Here is a 20421-nt window from a genome sequence, read left to right as displayed (position 1 = left end):
TAAGCTAATCCTTTTATGCCTTATCTATTCAAAAATACAGAGTAGATATAATGCAAGTAACTAGTGACTTGGGAATTTATTTATTTATTTTACAAAACTAGACTAATTTGCTGCTGCAGAGTAGCTAATTTAATGTCGTGGGAAAATAAAAGGACTGAAAAAGAGGGAAGGAATAGAGTGATGATGATTTGGAAAATTTGAATCTGCACTAAAACCTAAAAGTTATTAATACAAAACACTGGCTTGGCTTGTCATTTAGTTTAGGTGACCTTTTAAACCGCAAGTATGCAAATGTAGAGGATTTTATCAAAGGATACTTGTTTTCCAAGTGATGTTATGGATATGTGGATATATATAGGGTAAGCACCAGTAAGCATGCTAACAGGCAGACTATCACTACACATTTGTCACCCGTGGTTGCAAATGACTGAGGTAAGAATGTTCTTTAGAGTTGAAATCCCATCAACCTGATTTAATTACCTGCATGCTAGCTAGTTCTTTAGCACTCAGTAATAGCAGTAGAACACACAAAAATCAGCTCAGATGTACTAAAGTTGTTTAATTTTGGTTTGTGATCCTAAATAGGGTAAATCACCTCATTTATGCACTTGCTAATAGTTAAAGAAATAGTTAAAGTATTATCTTAATCTCAATGCAAAAGCAGCTACAGTATGTTTGCATCATAAGGACATTTGTGATTCTTTGTGGTGAACTAAAAACATTTCTAAATGAAGATGAAAGCAGGAGAGGTCTCTGCTGGAAGTAAGGTCAAAGTGGACAACAAATTAAAATGTGCTTCCACCCGTCCATTAGTTATAGACTAGACTAGTAAATTATTAGTTAATTATCAAATTACACAAAAGAGTTGTGGCTAACTGGAGTTTTAACGTATTAACACACTCTGTGTGGTGGTTAACACATTTACCTTACATGCAAAAGAGACTTAGAGCCTTTTATTGTCATTGTGCAGTTTCTTGCACAGCGAAATTGGGTAGCAGGACCACAAAGGTGCAAAAGTAAGAATTAGAGAAACCAATATACAACAAGGGGAAAAAAATAAGTAAAATAAAATAAAAAGCAATGTATATGTATACATTTATGTGAGTGAAACTATATACATGGTGTATGTGTAAGAAACATTGAAACAGAAACATTGTGGGTCTGTATACAAGGGCAGTTATATAATATAATAAATAAATAAATAAGGGTGGAGGGGCTATGGTCATTTAGGGTGGAGATGGTAGTTCTACTGGGACCAAAATATTGCACATACCAAGGATATTGCACTTGAGCCAAAAATATTGCACAGAGCATGGAAAGAACTCCAGTTCAAGACCCGTTGGACACACAAACCCACCCTCAGGTGGACACGAGCTGGTGTGACTCTAATACCAGTCCCAAGCCCATGGCAGGGCTGTGTCAGGAAAGAGTTGTGACATAAAATCTGTGCCAAATCAAACATGTGGATCCATTTCCTGTGGTGCTCTGTTAGGGAAACAAGAAGGCAGCCAAAAGTAACTGAGTAGCTTTGCAGGATTCACAGTTCAAACTGATCTTTATTCCTTGCCCTGTGTTTACCCCCTGTCTAAAAGAGCCATTTTAGCATCTCTACCTTATAGACAGCTTTGTTTTCCTCACTTGCTTCCCCTCTCAAACAGAAGGTTTGAGATGCATTAGCCCCCCAGCGCAACCAAGCAGCTTAGTTATCTGAAAATATAAATTCTATGACTACAAATTATCACAAAAAGTTTAAATAAAAAAAACAAACCTGCTGCTAATGGTCCAATAAAGTAATTTGAACAAAGCTCTGTCAACTTGTTTAATCTCTAAGTGGTGGATCCAGCACACCAAAGGTCACTCACACCAAAGTTTCTCTAAAAGGATCACTGATAGTGTCTCTGGTTATATAGTAACTACCATGGAACTCTACCAGCCAGGGTTATGGAATAACCACTGCTGGTTGGAGAAGTCTATATTAGCTTTCATTTCCAAGTATGACAGAATGGGTAGATGACATAAACAAACCTACATACTAACCTGACCTCAAATCAGTCTCATAGGCTGTTAATGCAGTCTAATAACTATATTTTGTACAAAGATCAGTCTCTAACTTCCACTTAGAGACAAACTTCCTCCTTCCTGAATGTCTAAAATCACCTCACGTGCAAATGTACAGTTTCAATTCCTGTTAAAGACTCGGTAATTCCCACATAATTTTGGATATTCATAAACAGTAACATACACATGGTGGCAGTTTTGAGGAATGTGATGATATGAAAAATTCAGAGACAGCTGACTATTGTTGCTCGTTTGACTAAACTCCTAACCCCACAGAGCAAATTTGATTTAGGGGCACACTGCTCCTTTGTGCACACTGGAGACACACTTTGCTTTCTAGGTGGACTATGATTTGGTGTTTCACAGTTTTGGCATGTAGGACTGCTAAAGGATAATAAGTAGTAATAGTAGTAATACTATTATATATAGATAGTTCAAGTGTATCTGGTGATTAAAAGCTTCACATTTGACCAATTAGGTTGCCTAAAATTTATTTTAAGATGACCATGTTTATTTGGGACAGAACTGCATTTTTATTTTCCCAGTGCATGTGGAGGGAAAGCTTGTTATTATAATCAAATTAAGGTTAGCCTGTCTAATGCTATGCCAATCAGGGAAGTTACCAAAAAGACACAAGCTTTGCAGATTATGGTGAATATGACGGAAACTATGACACATAAAAGGATGCAGCAGTATGTAGTAATGATAAAATATGTGTGTGTCATATTCGGCTAAAACTTGCTACAATTGTTAGATATAGCTCAAAAAAGGTATGCCAAGCAATGGATGTATCCCTACTGAAACCCAAAGACTGTCACTAGAGATAGACTATTGCATGAGACCAAACTTCAGCTTCCTATTGTTCTTATTATATTTCCTTTACAATGGTAATGGAAAAGTTGCATTCAAATAAAATATACTTGTCTACCGCCCAGCATTGTTGACATGTCCCACTTTGTCTCAGACAAACACTGGATTTGTCCTACATTTAGTTTGTTGAGATCTGGTCACCCTAATCTCTCTTGTCACACTGACATCAACAATAGCGCTTATTGAAAGCATCTCCATTCACTCTCTGTCACATGTCTCACTATATCTTGCCAGGCAGTGATGCTGTTGGAGGAACAAGTGACTCAGAGCACAATGTGAAATGGCAACTTTTTAAGAGCGGTCAGTGAAAAAAAGATGATGTTATGTAAGTTAAAAAATTCAGGAGAATTTATTTATGTGGATAAGAAAAAAAACAAGCTAAGAAAAAAAAACTACAGAAAATGAAGGAATAATGAGAGCCAACGTTGTGATAAACTTTGGTTCTTGATGTGGTAACCAAAAGAGAACAAAGTTCTTAATTGCAAAAAATGTACTTTTTGTCCAATGTTGTTCCTGTTTAATAAGAAGAGACAAACAGAGAAGTGTGGAAGAGAAACACAGCCGCTCAGGAGAGGAAGAGAAAAAGGCAGCTTATCAGCAGTAGATTTGCAGTGGTATGTCAGGAAAGACATCTATGAATGAGAAATGGTATGCGGTAGTTTGTATTCACGTTAGCACTTTTTAACTTTCCGATCAGCTGCAAAATTTAACTCACTTCCAGAAATGGTGGCACGCTGTATAAAATGTAAATAAAAAACAGAATGCAATGATTTTCGAGGATCATAAACCCATATTTTATTTGCAATAGAACCTAGAAAAATGTTTAAACTGAGAAAATGTAACATTTTAAAGGAAAAATAAGGCCACTTTGAATTTGATGGCAGCAACATGTCTCAAAAAAGTTGCGACAGGACTGTGTTTACCCTTCATAGCATCACCTCTTCTTTTAACAACAGTCCAGAAATGTCTGGAAACTTAGAAGACCAGCTGCTGGACTTTTGGGAGAGGAAAGCTGTCCCATTCCTGTGTGACACAGGATTCTAGCTGCTCAACAGTCCTGGGTTCTTTGTCATATTTTTGTTTCATGCTGCATCACATGTTGTCAACTGATAACATACTGGGACTGCAGGCAGACCAGTTTAGCCTGTTAAGCCTGCCTACAGTTCTACAGTGAAGCCCTGCTGCTAGAGTATGCAGTTTAGCATTGTCTTGGTAAAAGATGCAAATAAAACAACATCATCTGGATGGGTCCATATATTGCTCTACCTGTACATAGTTTTCAGCATCGATTGGGGAAAGCACTAATTGTGTGGGACAGTGCTGAGAGTTGTCCATATCTAACTTAACAATTAAAACGGCATATCTTACTGAATTGTTTTTTAACACATAAATAGGGATATCTGGTCACTCTGATACCATCAGAGATGCAGGTTTTTTGGAAAGTTGATAAGCTGGATGGTGACTCGTTGCTTCAGTTTAGATGTGGTGTCCATGTTTTCCAAAATGAATTTTATTTTATTTTTTTCCACCTGATCAGTTTTCCAGTTTGCCTCAGTCCATTTTAAATAGGCTTTGGCCCAGAAAAAATGGTGGTGTTCTGGATGTTCAAATATGGGTACTTCTTTGTACAGAAGACCTTTAACCTGCATTTGTGGATGGCATGGAGAACTGTGTTCAAAAACACTGAGTTCTTGAAGGATTCCTGAGCCCATGCAGTGATTTCCATGACAGAATCATGGCTTTTTAATGCAGTTCTGTCTGAGCACCTGAAGGTCACAGACATCCAACACTGATTTTTGAACTTGTCCATTGCCTACATAGATTTCTCCATATTCTCAGAGCCCTTTGATGATATTAAATGATGTAATTGTAAATGATGAGATAGTAAAAGTCTTCACTCTTCCTCTCTAAGATGCTTTTTTTAAAATACCCAATAATACTGGGTATTACACTAGGTAGTACTGACCTGCTAACAGTTAACCTAATTAGCTGTGAAATGTTCCTTCTACTTCACTTACTTTTTCAGCCTTGTGTCCCAACTTTCTTCAGATGTGTTAGTAATGTGTTAGTTTAAACACTTGTTTCATATTTTACAGTGAATAAAATTTGGTTTATGAGATACACGAATCATTGCATTTGTTTTAATTTACATCATAAACAATGATCTTGTAATTTCTAACAATTCTTTTGTACTCCAGGTCAACAATGCCAACAGCTAAGATCTAGTGGTAAACCACCTCTTAGCCTCATTAGCAGCAGTATTTAAGATTTTATGGCCACCTGCTGGACATGAAGAGAAACCTATGTAGATTTACCACTTTTCATTTCTCCCACTGACATAGCTTGTTAAGAAAAAGCATAGCTAGAAGGCACTGCCTTTTGTGAGGAACTTTCATTTCAAAGAATAAGTCAATACACAATGAGACATTTTGTTGTTGCAGCTCCTTTAAGTAGTCATTTGTTGAGATTTAAAAACTGCATAAATACACGTTGAGCTGTAAAAAATGCAGTATTGATTTAAGCCAGGCAGACAAACATTGTCTCTTCAATCTCTCAACATAAGACAGTACTCAGGGATCTGATTCATGACAGCGTCACTGAATTTATTTAAGCATTTTCCCCCTACAGTTGAGAAACTGGGCTTACATTTCCCTCCAAGTTCTGAAACCAGCAGAGAAAATCATTTAAGTCAATCTATACTCATTTATCAGCCCCTTTTAATATGATGCTCCTATTAAGAACGACTTACAGTAAACAGCATTCATGAATTCATTATGTGCAGTATCACCCTCTCCATTTCGATATATTTAAATAGATCTATTCAAAACATGTTTGCTTTTGTTCTCGTCAAACTGAAAACTGTTTAGAGGGAACCAACTTGAACTCCAAACTGACCAAACAATCAGAAGAGTTTTACACCACCGCAGGGTTGTAAAATTTTATTTGGACAAATCTGTACATGGAGGTTTTGGCCTTCAGTGTGTTCACATATATAAGCAGAATGGGGACACAGACAGTTAGCTCACTGAAGATCAATCGAAGTGCTATTACTCAAAACTGGACAGGAAGTTCAGTACAATCTGCTTCAGTTTAGCATCTGATGCTTCTGAGATCTTGCCATCAGCCCTGAAACGAAAAACGGATGAGATCAGATTGAACAATTTTGGTTTTTAAAGGCTCAAACATACAGATTTGTTTTTCTTCTTACTTGATGTTGGAAAGCAGGTCCTGGTGCTGGCTCAAAATGTGTTGCAAGAAAGCCTTCTCGAATTTTGTGATCTTGCTTGGCTCCATCTTGTCCAGGTGACCCCTGACACCAGCATAGATGACTGCTACCTGCTCCTCAATGGCCATGGGAGCTGGAAGAACCATTAAAGACAGTTAGTTGCACTGTACAATACCCTGAGGATTTCTAGAGAAATAAAAATAATAATAGTAACTCACAGTACTGGCCCTGCTTCAGCAGTTCAGTGAGTCTGACACCCCTGTTAAGGAGCTGCTGGGTGGCAGCATCCAAGTCAGAGCCGAACTGGGCGAAGGCAGCCACCTCACGGTACTGGGCCAACTCCAGCTTCATGGTACCAGCCACCTATAAAGTTAGGAAAATATGAAATGAGAGAGAACCTAAGATTTTAGCCCTGCGGCTGAATTATATGCAATTCTTATTCTTGAATACATTTAAAAAGGAGGTCAGCCAGATGTTACCTGCTTCATGGCTCTAGTCTGGGCAGCAGAGCCTACTCTGGACACAGACAGACCCACATTGATAGCTGGGCGGATACCCTTGTAGAACAGCTCAGTCTCCAGGAAGATCTAAAGGGGGGGGGGGGACGACATGGAGAAGTCAGAGGTGCAATACAAAACATGAACAGATAAACATCAGCTCCGAACACTTTTCAAACAAACCTGTCCGTCTGTGATGGAAATGACGTTGGTGGGGATGTAGGCGGACACGTCACCGGCCTGAGTCTCAATGACAGGCAGGGCGGTGAGGGAGCCACCACCGAAATTGTCGTTCATCTTGGCAGCTCTCTCCAGCAGACGGGAGTGCAGGTAGAACACGTCACCTGGGTAGGCCTCACGACCAGGGGGACGGCGGAGCAGCAGGGACATCTGACGGTAGGCAACAGCCTGTGGGAGAAAGAAAATTATTCAATTTGAGAATAATAGTGACATTTGCACAACATGCTAAACTTTAGTGATGAATAAAGTTTGCAGATTCATCTGCAAATCCTCACCTGTTTGGACAGATCATCATAGATGATCAGGGCATGCTTGCCGTTGTCTCTGAAGTACTCTCCCATGGAGCAGCCAGAGTATGGAGCCAGGTACTGCAGCGGAGCAGCATCAGAGGCAGTGGCAGAGACCACGATTGTGTACTTCATGGCATCGGCATCAGTCAGCCTCTTCACCAGCTGAGCCACAGTAGACCTCTTCTGTCCAATGGCAACATAGATGCAGTACAGCTTCTTCTTCTCATCAGTTCCGTCATTGAAGCGTTTCTGGTTGATGATTGTGTCGATGGCAATGGCAGTTTTGCTGGAATGTGGAATATTGAACTTAAAAAAAATATTCCACTCATCTACAGCTCTCCTATCAAGACCAAACCACTGTTAAAAACCATCTGTGAATTTTGATAATTACCCAGTCTGTCTGTCACCAATGATCAGCTCACGCTGGCCTCTGCCAATGGGCACCAGACTGTCCACAGCCTTGATTCCAGTCTGCATGGGCTCCCTCACAGAGATACGGGGGATGATACCTGGGGCCTTCAGACCCACACGCCTACGGACCTTGGAGCCCAAAGGACCCTGAGAGAGTGAGAGAGAATGTCAATTTAAGGCAAACTTCAACATCAAAATGGTTGCAAGTACTATAATGGTGGGAAATAAAAGTCATGTTGCGATGACTGCCATTTAATTACTGAACTAGTCATGAATAGGTAGAAAAACAAAAAGAACCAAACAAACCCCCCCCCCCCCCCAAAAAAAAAAAACAGGCAAGATTTCGTCACTGGTCCAAATAACTCGTGGATGCTTGCTAATGAGAGACAAGGTCATTTATGAAAACTTAAACTGGCAATTTTGCTGATTAATAGGTAATCTAGCTGCTCTACAAGATAATGTCTGGTGATGAGTTCTTTAAAAAGGCCCTAGTTAATCAACTTGAATGTCACAATCCAAAACAAAAAATTATTTTTTAAAGGTTTTTAAATTACCTTCCCATCGATGGCATTTCCCAGAGCATCCACTACACGGCCAAGCAGCTCCTCTCCCACAGGAACATCCACAATGGCACCGGTCCTCTTCACGATGTCGCCCTCCTTGATCAGCTTGTCATTACCGAACACCACAACACCAACGTTGTCAGGCTCCAAGTTCAGAGACATGCCCTGGAGGATAATAAATATGGTTTCTTGAAAAAACATAACATCACTGAATTGAAACTGTTAGCATTTTTTAGTTTCACAATTTTGTTCAACAAGACAAACCCACGGTGCGCTCCTCTTTAACCATTTTTATATATAAAAGATATGCAGGTTGGAGAGAAACCTTGTGCCTTTGGACTTACTTTCAGGCCAGAGGAAAATTCCACCATCTCTTCTGCCTGGACATTCCTCAGTCCATACACTCTGGCAATACCGTCACCAATAGACAGCACACGCCCTGTCTCCTCCAGGTCTGCAGAGGTGTCAGCTCCCAGGATCTTCTCCTCCAGGATGGAGGACACCTCGGCTGTGCCTGTGAAAGACAAAATGTCAAAAAATAAATACAACTGGATGTTAAAATGACTGGAAAAGCTTTCCCCAATAATCTATTGAAACACTTAGAAGTAGAGGAACAGTTGAGAAACAGTTGTGAAACCTTCATGGTTTTATGCTGCAAAAAGGATTAATTTTGTTACCTCAATGTGCTTTTACCAAAAAAACAAACAAAAACAAAACCAAAGAATGAAAATATGCATGGTTTAAATTTCTAAATGACATAATTAGAATGAAGAGTTATGTGGGTCTCAAACACCAAACACTGATGATGCCTTTTCTAAGATAAGGTGTTCTTAGACGTACACACAGGGATTACACAGCAGTTTCACCGGCATAGCAGAACCAATTATTTTAATAAGTCGCCTTTATGAGATGCCCTGCATTGTACAGGATGAAGTTTCTGGTCTGTTGTTTTTGACTTTCTCACCTGTCTTCTGCAGCCATGGTCTGTGTGTGTGGAGGTGGTTGACCCCAACGCAGGCGGCCGGAATAGTCTTTGACACCTGGATTCAATAACAAGCACTTAATTAAAAGTTGAGCGCAAATGAAAGTTAAGAGACATTTAAATAAGGATTACAACTGCGCTTCTTGCAGTGAGGCAAATGTAAGTTTGTGCAGCGGAGAGGAGTTGCGCTGTCAGGCTTTCTGACCTTCAAAGCGTGGCTGAATGAGCTGTTAGCTGACAGCTAGCATTAGCTTGAGTGCTACATTTAGTGCTACAGGACGAAATCAGTCACTTCACAAGGGCAACATTAAAAAAAAACACGATTAAACATCCAATTTCAAGACTTTTAGCATCGATTATTAACTAGGACTTATTAGAAGGGTATTCGTAAGCCGGTGACAGGTTAGCTAGCGGCCTGCGGCATTAACGTTACCCTTCACGCCCATAAATGCTCGCACGGATATTAAATAAACTTACTGCAATATTCTTAATAAATGCAACTTGCTTGGTTAAAGTACTTACGAATCCAGCCCTTCTAGGCAGGGTTCTGGCCAAAGCTGCTGCAACTCTAACGGATAGCATTTTCTCGGGTTGCTAATGACCTGTCCTCAACTGTTAGCAGCTCCGACCTGCCTGTGAGTGAATGTAATGGCTGAATGAACTCTTCTTCTATTAATGCGACTCTGGTCCTGGTTCCCACTTTAATACTCATCGGTGCCCCCTACTGACGCGGAAATTATACGTTACACAAAATAAAAACGTTATTTTGTGCAAACCAACTTAACTTAAATGAAAATGGCAAAAAGAAAAAAAAAGATGTACAACTGTGGGTGCTTTGCACCAACTGTGCCAACATAAAATATAAATAGTAGACAGCAGGAATAAATAGTAAACAGGAGAAATATAAACAAGTAAGAGGGACGTATAAAAAACAAGAGAAATATAAAGCATAACAGCAAGGCACAACTAACAAAACAGACTGGGATTTGGTACATTGCTGTTCTGAATTTAGTGCATTTATATGCATATATATTTTCGATGCATGTGAAGATAATCCTCTCTTTTAATTTAATGCCTTTAAACAACCAGTCAAAAGCAGTTCCCAGTATAATAGTAGATAATGCTTTACTTTAGTTGATCTTTGGTTCTACCACATCCCAAAAGTGTTCTAGTGGAGTTAGATCTGGTGAATGTGGAGACCATTTGAGTACAATGAAAGCTCCTGTTGATAACAGCCATCAGAAGAACTTCTATTCTCCAAGTTTGGTTCTAAAAGAGGTTATGTGAGTTACTGTTGCCTTCCTATAATCTCAAAGCAGCCAGAACATAGTCCCCTGGCCTCTAAAATCAACAAGGCATCCCATAACGTCTGCAGTTTGTAAAATGCTCATACCAACTCATCTGGTACCAGCAACCACGCCGCTTTCACAGTCACTTATATTCGCTTTCTCCCCCATTCTGATGCTCTATTTGAACTTCAGCAGGTCAGTGCCTTGAGCTGGTGCCATGTGATTGGCTGATTATTTACATTAACAGGGAACTAAACAAAACCAAACAAATCGGCCAGTGAGTATATTGAAGTGCACGCGATAACATTCTTATACGTACTTATTTATCTTATCTATTAACTTGCTTTTCCGAGTTGAGGGTACCTTAGTGTGATTTTTTTTTTTTGCTAACAGGGAAATCATATTTTTGATTATTTCCTACTCTCTGCGAATGCTTAAGAAAAGAGCAATTGCGTTGAATCATGGGAAATGTAGGCCTTAGCGCATCTAGCCAGGACATCTTTGCCTCTAATGCGTTTATTTTTATATGTATATTCTACCATTTCTTTCAAATGGGTTTCCAGTGAGTCTGCTAATGTTGCGGACATACATTAATAAACAACAGTGGTCCTTAAGTGAAGATTTCATTATTTAAAGTCAAGACTACAAGTTACTTCAATGTGCCGTTTGCGTTTTTAAGCCTGTTAATGTGTTTACATTGTTTCTATAAAGATTAACTTTGCAAGGTCGGATAGGTTAACCCAGAGATAGCTGCAGCTTTGGCATGTAGCGCTGCAACATCGCCCTCTTTTGCTCCGTAGAACAAATGACATGTCTGCTTTTGTCAACGACAACCAGGCGAGTCAGACAGTCATTTGGTTTGGTTCGCCTGTAGTGTTTAGCCAAGCCAGCCAGCCAGCAACAACCAGCCGCCTGAATGTAGATCCGCATGGGCTACTACCACTGTATATCTCCAAATAACCCAGCGGAATCATAAAATAAGGATCCCAGGATGGTGTTAGTGCATGTCGGATATCTGGTTCTTCCTGTATTCGGCTCAGTAAGAAACAGAGGTACGGTATTAATATTCATATCGATCCAAAACATGTGCCCTGTTTATCTTAATATTCACTGCAGCTGTTGGGCTAGCTAGCTCGAGCTCCGCCGTTGGGTTAGCTCCCGTTAGCTAGCATGAAATTAATGGTCAAATTGCTTGCCGACGCGATAACGCTTTATATTCGCATCCGTCGCAGATTAATATAAGGCACCGAATTATAAGGTTTGCTAGGTGCAAATACAGCGAATTAAAAATTAACTTCGTTGCTACAGATAAGCTAACTGGCTTCTTGGGCTCAGACTATTTCTTGAAACATTTCTCACAAAGGCTTGCACATGCACGCGACATGCGGCCAAAATGCCTCATGTAAAAAAAAGAAAAAGAAACACATTCCTACATAAAAAGACGTCTTTATTAACGTGCGGTGCATTTTTATTTGTGAGGTTTTAAGAAAAATATTCAACGTTTCCTCGAAACTACCGTGTTTGTGCTGTAAAGAAAAATACCGCAAAATAGACGTAGCCTGTCCAGCCAGTCAGCTTATCTGTGCACGGATGATGTCATTTGAAGATCATCTGCTTCTGCTAACGCTCGCCGTTTTTTCCACCGTGATTCCAGTAGTTATTACAATTATTACCCCTCTCAATTGGCCAGTGTGCTAATCGATAAGTGGCCAGTCGACCGGGAGCCTTTAATTCCGGGCTATCAGTGTATCCGTCGCCCTTTTCTCTCATTTGCTAATTGGCAATTCAGCAGCTGTTTGTTTGAAGCTGCCGAATTGCAAAAAGAAAAAGAATCGAGTGTGGGGTATCAGTTAAACAATGATAAAGCTACAGTGCAACATTAATTTCACAACAGTGGCATCAGTGATTTTCATTGTGCTTTTATTTCTGTTCTTATTTCCCTGTTTCATAGTATGGAGGCTGGCTCTACATTCTGCATTTATCAGATCTTTGTCGTCCCCCCCCATTGTGTAGCTAATGATCATCTGCTGCTGTGTGGTGTGGCGTGGCCTCTGCCTGTTCTCTGCATTTAGCTGTATTGTGAATCCCTTCTTCATTTCCTCTTTCCATCAGAAGACGACATTGGTATTAAAAAAAGCACCCCCCCCTTTCCCAAGATGTACTCAGCCATAGACTTTCCATGTTAAACAGACTAAAACAATATCTAACACCTAGGACAGAGCACCTTTTTTTTGGTCTTTTTTTCTGTCAAATTGCTGTAGCACTGAGTAAACATTTTTAGCTCTTTTCTAGATCAGTTGAATGTCATTGTGTACCTCCCATCCAGTCTTGATAGACAACATGCTGTAAATTCCTGTAAAGTGGATACATTTTGCATGATCTCAAATACTGCACTGCATTGTTGAACACCAGAATTTGGCTCATCTTTTTCTTCTCTTCACACAAGGTGCAATGTACATGATTAAAGTGACCTGCGATTGAAAAAACAACAACAAATAAATAAATTAAAGCATGCAAATTGGGACCACGCGCATGCCATTTTTTACTGTTAAAAACGTAACATTTAAATCAGTGGCGATGTCACTTGAAATGACTGAAGGTACACTGCACCTCCACACAACAACCTGCCATAACTGTCTCCATTTTTTTTGTGTAATCCTTTTGTTCCCTTTTTGCAAATTTCAAGCTTTGAATCACACTGAATTGTCAGGGCCTGTTTTGCCCTTTTACAGGCATCTGAAACTCTAAACGTTTAAGTAGGAAAACATGCTCACTGGTGGTTCATCACTTCTCAATTTACCCCACTAACATAAGACCAAAATGCTATCCATTTCACAGGGATGCCTATTTTTCCTGCACTGCTAAAGAGATCCTCTATTAGTAATAACGTCTTTATTGTTTGGTTGTGGTTTCTCTTTACCTTTTGTTCTGGTAATAGTACTTTCAATGCATGGTCACATTTATGATTCATAATTTTTTGTTTATGTTTTTTCTACATTTGACTAGTGAAAAATCCAATGTAATCTTTCTGTAGAAAAGATGTACCCTGCTGTACTGAAATCATGTGCTGTAGCCAACACGTCTGCTCATTGGATGCCGCTTTTGTTCTTTTTAACCCTATATGGAGCATGGTGGGCCTTGCCTTCAGTGTATGTTGTTTATTTTTGTTGCATGGAGTTATACTATTATTACAAACAAACAAGAAAGAAAACACAAATTCCACAAATACTAATATTTTTCAATAAAGAATATAGTGTTTTTCCTAACCTTCAGTGTGCTTCTTGCTGATTTCCATTTATTGTCCTCCCTCTCCCTTGTCCCCTATCTGCTCCCCCCCTCCTTCCCCTCCCTCCACCCCTGTCCCCACCAACCCACCTACCCACCTCCTCTCCTGCTGTGACAAAGATAGACGATTTCCACGCTTACTTCATCGCAGGGCCCTGAATGAGTCTATCTGCTGTCATTCATGGTGATCGTTCTCACTGAGACGCTTGAAAACGCAGTGTGCTACTTGCAGTCTAGACTCTGAGCCTTTGACCCACGGCAGCAAGGTCATATCTTGTTTGCTCGGCTACGCTGACAAACTGTCAAGCTGAAATGCGAAATCTGGAAAGCTACACTGCTTGTCTTTCCTGTATTTAAAATTCAAACTGCAATTTTCAAGCGTGCTCCGAGTAAATGCAATGTAGACTTTGCCTTTTTCTTCATAAATTATTATTTATTTATTTTTTTGGAGAAATCAAGTGTTTACGAGCAAAGTAGTCTTGTCTTTTGCACTTCTATAAGAAACTGTTTAAAAGTCAGACATGGCAGAGCATAACTGTGGTTCCCTCTGGCAGAGATCCCCTCCCCCCAAAATCTGATCAAAGCTAAATTTAATTATTCTCAGTCCCACTATGATACAAAAAGGTCTCCTTAAGCTTAACCAGGGTATTAAAACCATATTGCAACACAGCACAAGCTAGCCTATGTCTTTATTTTCCACTCCTTGTCAAGTCTCGACAGCAGTCTGTTCGCTGCAGTTGCCAAATAGCTGTGGTTGGAGAGAGTTAAAAAAAGCATTCAAGCTATTTCCTGTCAACTCCTGAATGTTCATATGGGAGAAGAATAGCAGAGCTTTACTGGAAGTGTATAACACAGAGAGACAGCTGATTTCAGTAGAGCACATTTATAATGTGAATTTAATGTCTAGTTTAATTTTTTTATATGGAACAGGTTGTTCTTTACAGTTGTGTAGATAGAGACTTGGCAGAGAAACAGTTTAATGTATTTCTTACAGGCAGTGAGGTAATAATGGTTTACTTCTGAGTGCACTGACCTGCTGTCAGCTGCAGAATTTACAAGAACTGAGCTACGTCGATATCTGTATAGGGGTACGGTTCTTCTGTTCTGATCCAGTTCCTTTGTCTGTGAAGACGAGGAGTCGATCCAGGGGCTGGAAATGCATTTAAAGAAATGAACGCTTGCGCTTTGTGTGGAGCACCAAAAATGGTTTTCATTCTCATGGTACTTGTGGTAACCATCATTTTCCCACCCCCACAGAAGTATTTTTCACCCTAGGTAAGAGGTAGGGCTTCATTAACATGCTATATCTCACACACAGTGACACCACATTTCACCTACTATTAATTCCATCTAATTTCCCCCCTCAGGTACCTGACAACTTCTCCTTATACTCCACAGGATCCCATTTCAACCGGCAACAGCAACAACAGCAGCAGCAGCACAGCCATGCTACCTCTTGCCGGCACTTCCAGTTAGGTCCTCAGGCCCCGCTGCCCATGGACTTCCCCATGCCCCACCCAGGGCAGCCACAGTCAGGCATTAACCCCCACCTGGCCCCGCCCAGCCACCAACACGGCCCTCCGCTCCACTCGCCCCTCAACCCTTTGCCCGCTCCCCAGTTCCAGGACATCCCTGCCCCTCCCTTCCTACCTCAGGCATTACACCAGCAATACCTCCTCCAGCAGCAGATCCTCGAGGCCCAGCACCGACACATCCTGCCACCCTCCAGGTATCCACACAGCTTTATGGTACAAAAAAAAAAATAGAGAGGAAAAGGCAAAATATTTAGTTTAAGCACCTCGTTGGTAACTACTGGAGTTGTGCAGTGACATTTTAAATTTAAATGATAAACTCTTATTTTCCAGGATGTTTTCAAATGCTTAGTTATTTGTCTTAGTAGACGGACCCCAGAGAGAGTTCCTCACCAACCCCACAGGCTGCGACCCGGCTATGAGTTTGCTCCCCCCCTCCATGTCCCTCCGCAGCCTGTGGTTCAGCAGCCCCGCTACCTGGCTGAGGGCACAGACTGGTAAGCAGTGCATCTCTCTCAACGACACATGCAGCGCCACAGATGCAAAAAGCTATTTTTTTTTAGAGGAAACATCAACAGACACCTTATTTCGTAATGTGAAAGCATTTTTTACCAGCTCATCTTTAGACCATTTAAGATAAATGTCAGTTACAGACACATTTTAGATTTGAATGAATGAGTTCAAGATGAAGAGTTGAAAGCAAATAAATTGCTGTTGTAGCACTCTTGTCAATGGGAGTCTTGAGTGAAATCACAGAGTACAAATTATAAAGACCAAAAAAACAAACACAAAATAATGACCCAAAAAATCAAGAAGTTCCCAAACTTCTTCATAATGTATTTATTTAAGTAGCTCATCGCTTAATTTTAGCTATGTGTGCTACAGCCATTTGTCCACTTACCTTCTGCTGGTCCATGTGTATTGATTACTTTTATAATATCAACTCTCACACATTTGCTTGCATGATAACCAATTTTCATGTAATCAAATTTGCTGTATCTGACCTGGTATGGGGATATATATATATTTTTAAAAATCATATTACAATCTCACCGTTTAAAAGATTTACCCATTGAGCAGCTACAGAAGTACACAAGTCTGCTGTTATCGAAGCTCAGTGTTCCAGAGACCTCGCAGTGTTCCACTGGCTGATTTGTTTTTTCCGTTTCTGTCCAGGGATCTAAGTGTGGACGCTGGGCTTCCCCCCCACCAGTATCACATCCACCCGCTGCCGCAGCACTATCAGCACTACTTGACCTCTCCTAGGATGCACCACTTCCCTAGAAACAATGCCTCAACGCAAGTGGTGAGCTCCCCTCTGCCTCCATACGATCAATCATGTTCATCTCGATGAACTCACGGCGACTCTTCTCCTGGTTTCTGAGATTAATCTCAACACCCAGCAACCGGGGATGACCCGTGTCCCTATTGTTCTTTCTGATTTCTGCTGCAAAGCTGACGCTAGCTTCTTTTATCTGTCATCTCCTAGGTTGTCCATGAGATCAGAAACTACCCATATCCCCAGTTGCACTTGCTGGCTCTGCAGAGTCTCAACCCCTCCCGCCACGCATCTGCAGTTAGAGAGAGCTATGAGGTTTGTGCGCCTATTTCCTCGCTCTCCTCAGCAGACGCACCAGTCTACACTAATTTATCATTGTTTTCTCTGTGACCAATCTCTGGATAGGCTTGAGTGGTAGCTGATTTTCTTATTTCCAATTACCCAGGGCTCCAGATGCTTTAAATGGTCCAGCTGCCTTTAATCTCATGTCATTTGTTTTCATTTCAAGCAAGGTGTCCTGTTCCTTAAGGCACCGATTTGATTACATTACACACTTTAATATCTTTTTATTGTGCATATTTATTTCTGTTATTTTAGTGGCAAAATACAGAAAGGTCCTTCCTTTAAAGGCAACTGGGATTTTTTTTCATAGGAGCTTCTGCAGCTGGAGGACAGACTGGGCAGCGTAAACCGTGGAGCGGTCCAAACCACCATTGAGAGATTCACTTTCCCCCACAAGTACAAAAAGGTAGGGCTGGAGACTCTTTAGCTCCTTGCTGGATTAAATATACCTTTTTGATGTGGTACGGTAAAGGGGAAGAACTGAAGATGCGAAAGAAAGGGATAGCGAAAGGCAGCAGCAGGTTGAAAGGATCAAAGAGCAAAGACGAGAGTGGAATGAAGGTCACGTCTGTCACTGTAGTTCAAAGGTCAAACTAATTTCCGTTGCCAGATTAGTGAGACAGGGCTGCAGTGTTCACAGTTCAAGGCGCTGGATGACTCATCTAGCTGTCTGCAGATATGTATGTGGAATGAATTTAAAGAAACGTCTATGCCAAATATGACCCAAATACTCAGAATGCAAGATTATTTGGTACATTTTGAGTGAGCAGGAGTAATTGAGTCATTTCCATCTTGATGTCTATTTTTTTCTGGGAAGTATAATTCAAAGACTTTTTTTTATTCTGCCTGAGCTGACTCAGAGACCCCTGTGGCATAAACACTGCACACTTCAGTAATTAAAGTGTGTTTGCTCTTGTGTGGTTTTCTGTGCAGAGAATACCACAGGACCTGAAGATGTGTCTGGATGATGAGGAGCTTGACACCGATGAAAAATGCACCATATGTCTGTCGATGCTGGAGGATGGCGAGGATGTCAGGTACTGCTTTTTCTTTGGTTGGTTATGCAGATGTTGATGTAGGCTGCGCATAAAAGCGCTTTTTTTCCTAGAAGGATGTATTTGTTTCTCACATCCTGAAATAGTATCGCATTATCAGTCTGTTTGTCATTCAGTGAATGTACCACTGTGGTTCAGTTAGATGATTAGTGCCTGTAACAGCAGGTTGAGGTTGATTTGTGGATTTGGATGCATTGCATTGAATTTCAATTTACACATTCATGTCCCCCTCAGGAGGAATCTGAATTACTTTGCTCATCTCCTAACTAAACTTAAATGTGTCCCTTAACTTGGGTTCATGACTATATTAATACCTACAAAACTAATTGCATTACCCTCACAGACAACTGGGTTTAGTTACCCCTCTAAAAAACAATTTCTCCCAAAGCCTGTCAGGGTAAATGCTTTTCAGGATGATTAGTCCTCAGAGGTTAATTTACTAATTTATCCTTAACCACATTTCTTTCCCATAAACTGGATATAAAGACACAGGATCTAAGCATTTCTAAACCCTAAACTGGTTCTGCCACCTAAGTTAAAAAGCTTCATGTCTTAAAATCCCATCACTGGATTTCTCCCAGCACCTCATCTTAAAAACCCTCCCCGCGGGCAGCATTAGCTTCTCGCAAAATCTTTTGATGTGTGTCCGGTGTTGTGATGTGTTCAGAAGTGACAGAGCATATTATTTTACCCACTGAATAGGCGGAAAAGAGGCAAGAATAAACAGAATCTTCTGCATTTAAGGGAGGGATGGAGCTGTGATATGGTAGTAGACTTTAATTCTATTCAAATAAAGCGTACACCCAACATCTCAGCTTGATTGTGTTACGTTTGCTCTGGTTTATGTTGAAAATCCTCCATTATTTATGACACAAGCAAATCTTGGCACGTGTGGTCCTAAAATACATATCGGGTGATTTGATATGAGGGAACACCTACAGTAAATATATCATTATTGTACCTCAAACACAGAATTCCTCCTTATGACGTACAACGTTCATTTTAAGCTTATTCCCCCCACATATGAAAGTCAAATGTGAGCTGCTTTCAGATGTCAAACGTGAATCATAGTCCAATGGCTGGATTTATTCTGGATACAAATGGATTCCTGGGTATGACAGACCTATGAATCATACGCATGTGGAAGCCTTAAAGACCGTGAAGTTTGTGTAACAAAGCAGAGCAACAACAGTTGTTTTATCCAGCTGTTAGTTGAGCTGAAGGATGAAGCTTGTTGTCACTTCTGGGTTCACATCAAGCAGGAAACCACCTTTAAATGTTTAATATTAAATATTATTCAACCTAAGAGTGTAAAAAAAGGTGTAAAGAGGAAAAAAAATCATACAAATGTCCATTTATAGTTTTGTTTTTGTTATTTGAGAAAATGGTGTGCTTGTATTGTCAAAAAGCTTTAGTTACTTTCACTCATTGGTGAAGAAAAACAGCAAATTCTCACCTTGACGAAGCAGCAGCTCTGTGTTTTTTGGTATTTTTTCTTTAACAATTAGTGAAATATCAAATTTAACTTTAACAGCTGTTGTAGACAGATGAAAAAAAAACAACTTCATTCAGCTGCATAAGTAAATGCATTAGAAAACATTAGGAAATTCAGATTTTGTATGTAAATAATCTTGCAGTGTAATCACTTACTTTAAAAGCAAGTAATTGGCACACTGTGAAAAAACTTTCACTGCAATTGCTCTTTAACATCTTCTCAAGACGTGCTGATTATGTTGTGGTTGTAAAATAGAAAGCAGTGGTGTGCAATCAACATTTCTGTGAATGTTCTTTTTTCCAGGAAAAATGACTTTTGTCTAGATTTGGTGATCAATCAGCCACTTATACCGTAAACCTCTGGGATTATTACACAGCTTGACATTTTGGAAGGACGCTTTTACGCTTGTTTTAAATTCCTGACCTTGTCTCTCCTGTCTCCTCAGGAGATTACCCTGCATGCATCTCTTCCACCAGGCGTGTGTGGACCAGTGGTTGGCCACCAGCAGGAAATGCCCCATCTGCAGAGTGGACATTGAGACTCAGCTGACCCCCGACAGTTGATAGCTCCTGTTGACTTCTGCAGCTATGGATCTTGGTCTTGTTAATTTTCCATTGCCCTCCCTCCAGGGGGAGAGGCTCTGCCAAACACCCCTCTTCCCCTCTGCATCACTCAACGAGCCTGCCTTCTGAGACAGCTGTGACAGAGGGATCAACAAAGCACACTCACCTACAACGCAACGAGGGACGGGGGGGTTGATGCACAGATAGGCGCCTGGACTGAGGTTCGGTTTAATGGACTTGGCTGGATGTTAAAGGTAGGAGTGGACGTGTATGGACAGATGTGCTGAGGCTTCACACAGTTCTGTCAGATTGTGTACATTTCTCCATACAGCCGCCAAGAGAAAGGGTACTCTGACGACCAACCTCCCCAGCTCAGTGTGGTGTATCAAGGCCATTTCTCTGCCACTATAACCAAACCCTTTGCCCCATCCCTCTCCCCAGGCC

The 20421-nt window shown here is 40.6% G+C and overlaps 2 protein-coding genes across 4 annotated transcripts; one reads left to right on the top strand and one right to left on the bottom strand.

The window, feature by feature from the left end:
- Positions 1–5852: 5852 nt before the first annotated feature.
- On the bottom strand, positions 5853–9817 carry LOC113033154 (ATP synthase F(1) complex subunit alpha, mitochondrial-like). The gene is made up of 11 exons (XM_026186594.2): positions 9660–9817; positions 9120–9195; positions 8500–8669; positions 8147–8320; positions 7573–7739; positions 7167–7467; positions 6835–7059; positions 6634–6741; positions 6373–6517; positions 6137–6287; positions 5853–6054 (listed from the first exon to the last, which is right to left on the bottom strand). Exons 1-11 carry the CDS (start codon positions 9717–9719, stop codon positions 5976–5978), a joined length of 1656 nt encoding a protein of 551 aa, XP_026042379.1. The 5' UTR covers positions 9720–9817; the 3' UTR covers positions 5853–5975.
- Positions 9818–11263: 1446 nt separating this feature from the next.
- Positions 11264–20421, top strand: ark2cb (arkadia (RNF111) C-terminal like ring finger ubiquitin ligase 2Cb). Of its 3 annotated transcripts, none has more exons than XM_026186598.2 (8): positions 11264–11478; positions 15110–15440; positions 15612–15740; positions 16420–16549; positions 16733–16837; positions 17175–17270; positions 17798–17901; positions 19860–20421. In XM_026186598.2, exons 1-8 carry the CDS (start codon positions 11418–11420, stop codon positions 19975–19977), a joined length of 1074 nt encoding a protein of 357 aa, XP_026042383.1. In that variant the 5' UTR covers positions 11264–11417; the 3' UTR covers positions 19978–20421. The 3 variants fall into 3 exon arrangements, with proteins under 3 accessions (XP_026042383.1, XP_026042382.1, XP_026042384.1); XM_026186597.2 differs by having other exon boundaries at positions 15609–15740; XM_026186599.2 differs by lacking the exon at positions 11264–11478 and adding an exon at positions 14848–14986 and having other exon boundaries at positions 15609–15740.

This window comes from Astatotilapia calliptera, chromosome 12 (assembly GCF_964374335.1).
Source record: "Astatotilapia calliptera chromosome 12, fAstCal68.1, whole genome shotgun sequence".
Taxonomy (NCBI): Eukaryota; Metazoa; Chordata; class Actinopteri; order Cichliformes; family Cichlidae; genus Astatotilapia; species Astatotilapia calliptera.
This window is presented reverse-complemented; position numbering and strand designations above follow the sequence as displayed.

Bases quoted from the DNA above. Each gene is read 5' to 3' on its own strand.
- LOC113033154 (XM_026186594.2), bottom strand. From the start codon at position 9,719: ATGCTATCCGTTAGAGTTGCAGCAGCTTTGGCCAGAACCCTGCCTAGA. The intron at 6,742-6,834 runs GTTTGTTTGAAA...CCCCCCCTTTAG, and splicing joins TTTCCATCACAGACGGACAG to ATCTTCCTGGAGACTGAGCT. The intron at 6,288-6,372 runs GTGAGTTACTAT...TGGTTCTTCCAG, and splicing joins GCTGAAGCAGGGCCAGTACT to CTCCCATGGCCATTGAGGAG.
- ark2cb (XM_026186597.2), top strand. From the start codon at position 11,418: ATGGTGTTAGTGCATGTCGGATATCTGGTTCTTCCTGTATTCGGCTCA. The intron at 11,479-15,109 runs GTACGGTATTAA...TATACTCCACAG, and splicing joins CGGCTCAGTAAGAAACAGAG to GATCCCATTTCAACCGGCAA. The intron at 16,550-16,732 runs GTGAGCTCCCCT...GTCATCTCCTAG, and splicing joins ACAATGCCTCAACGCAAGTG to GTTGTCCATGAGATCAGAAA.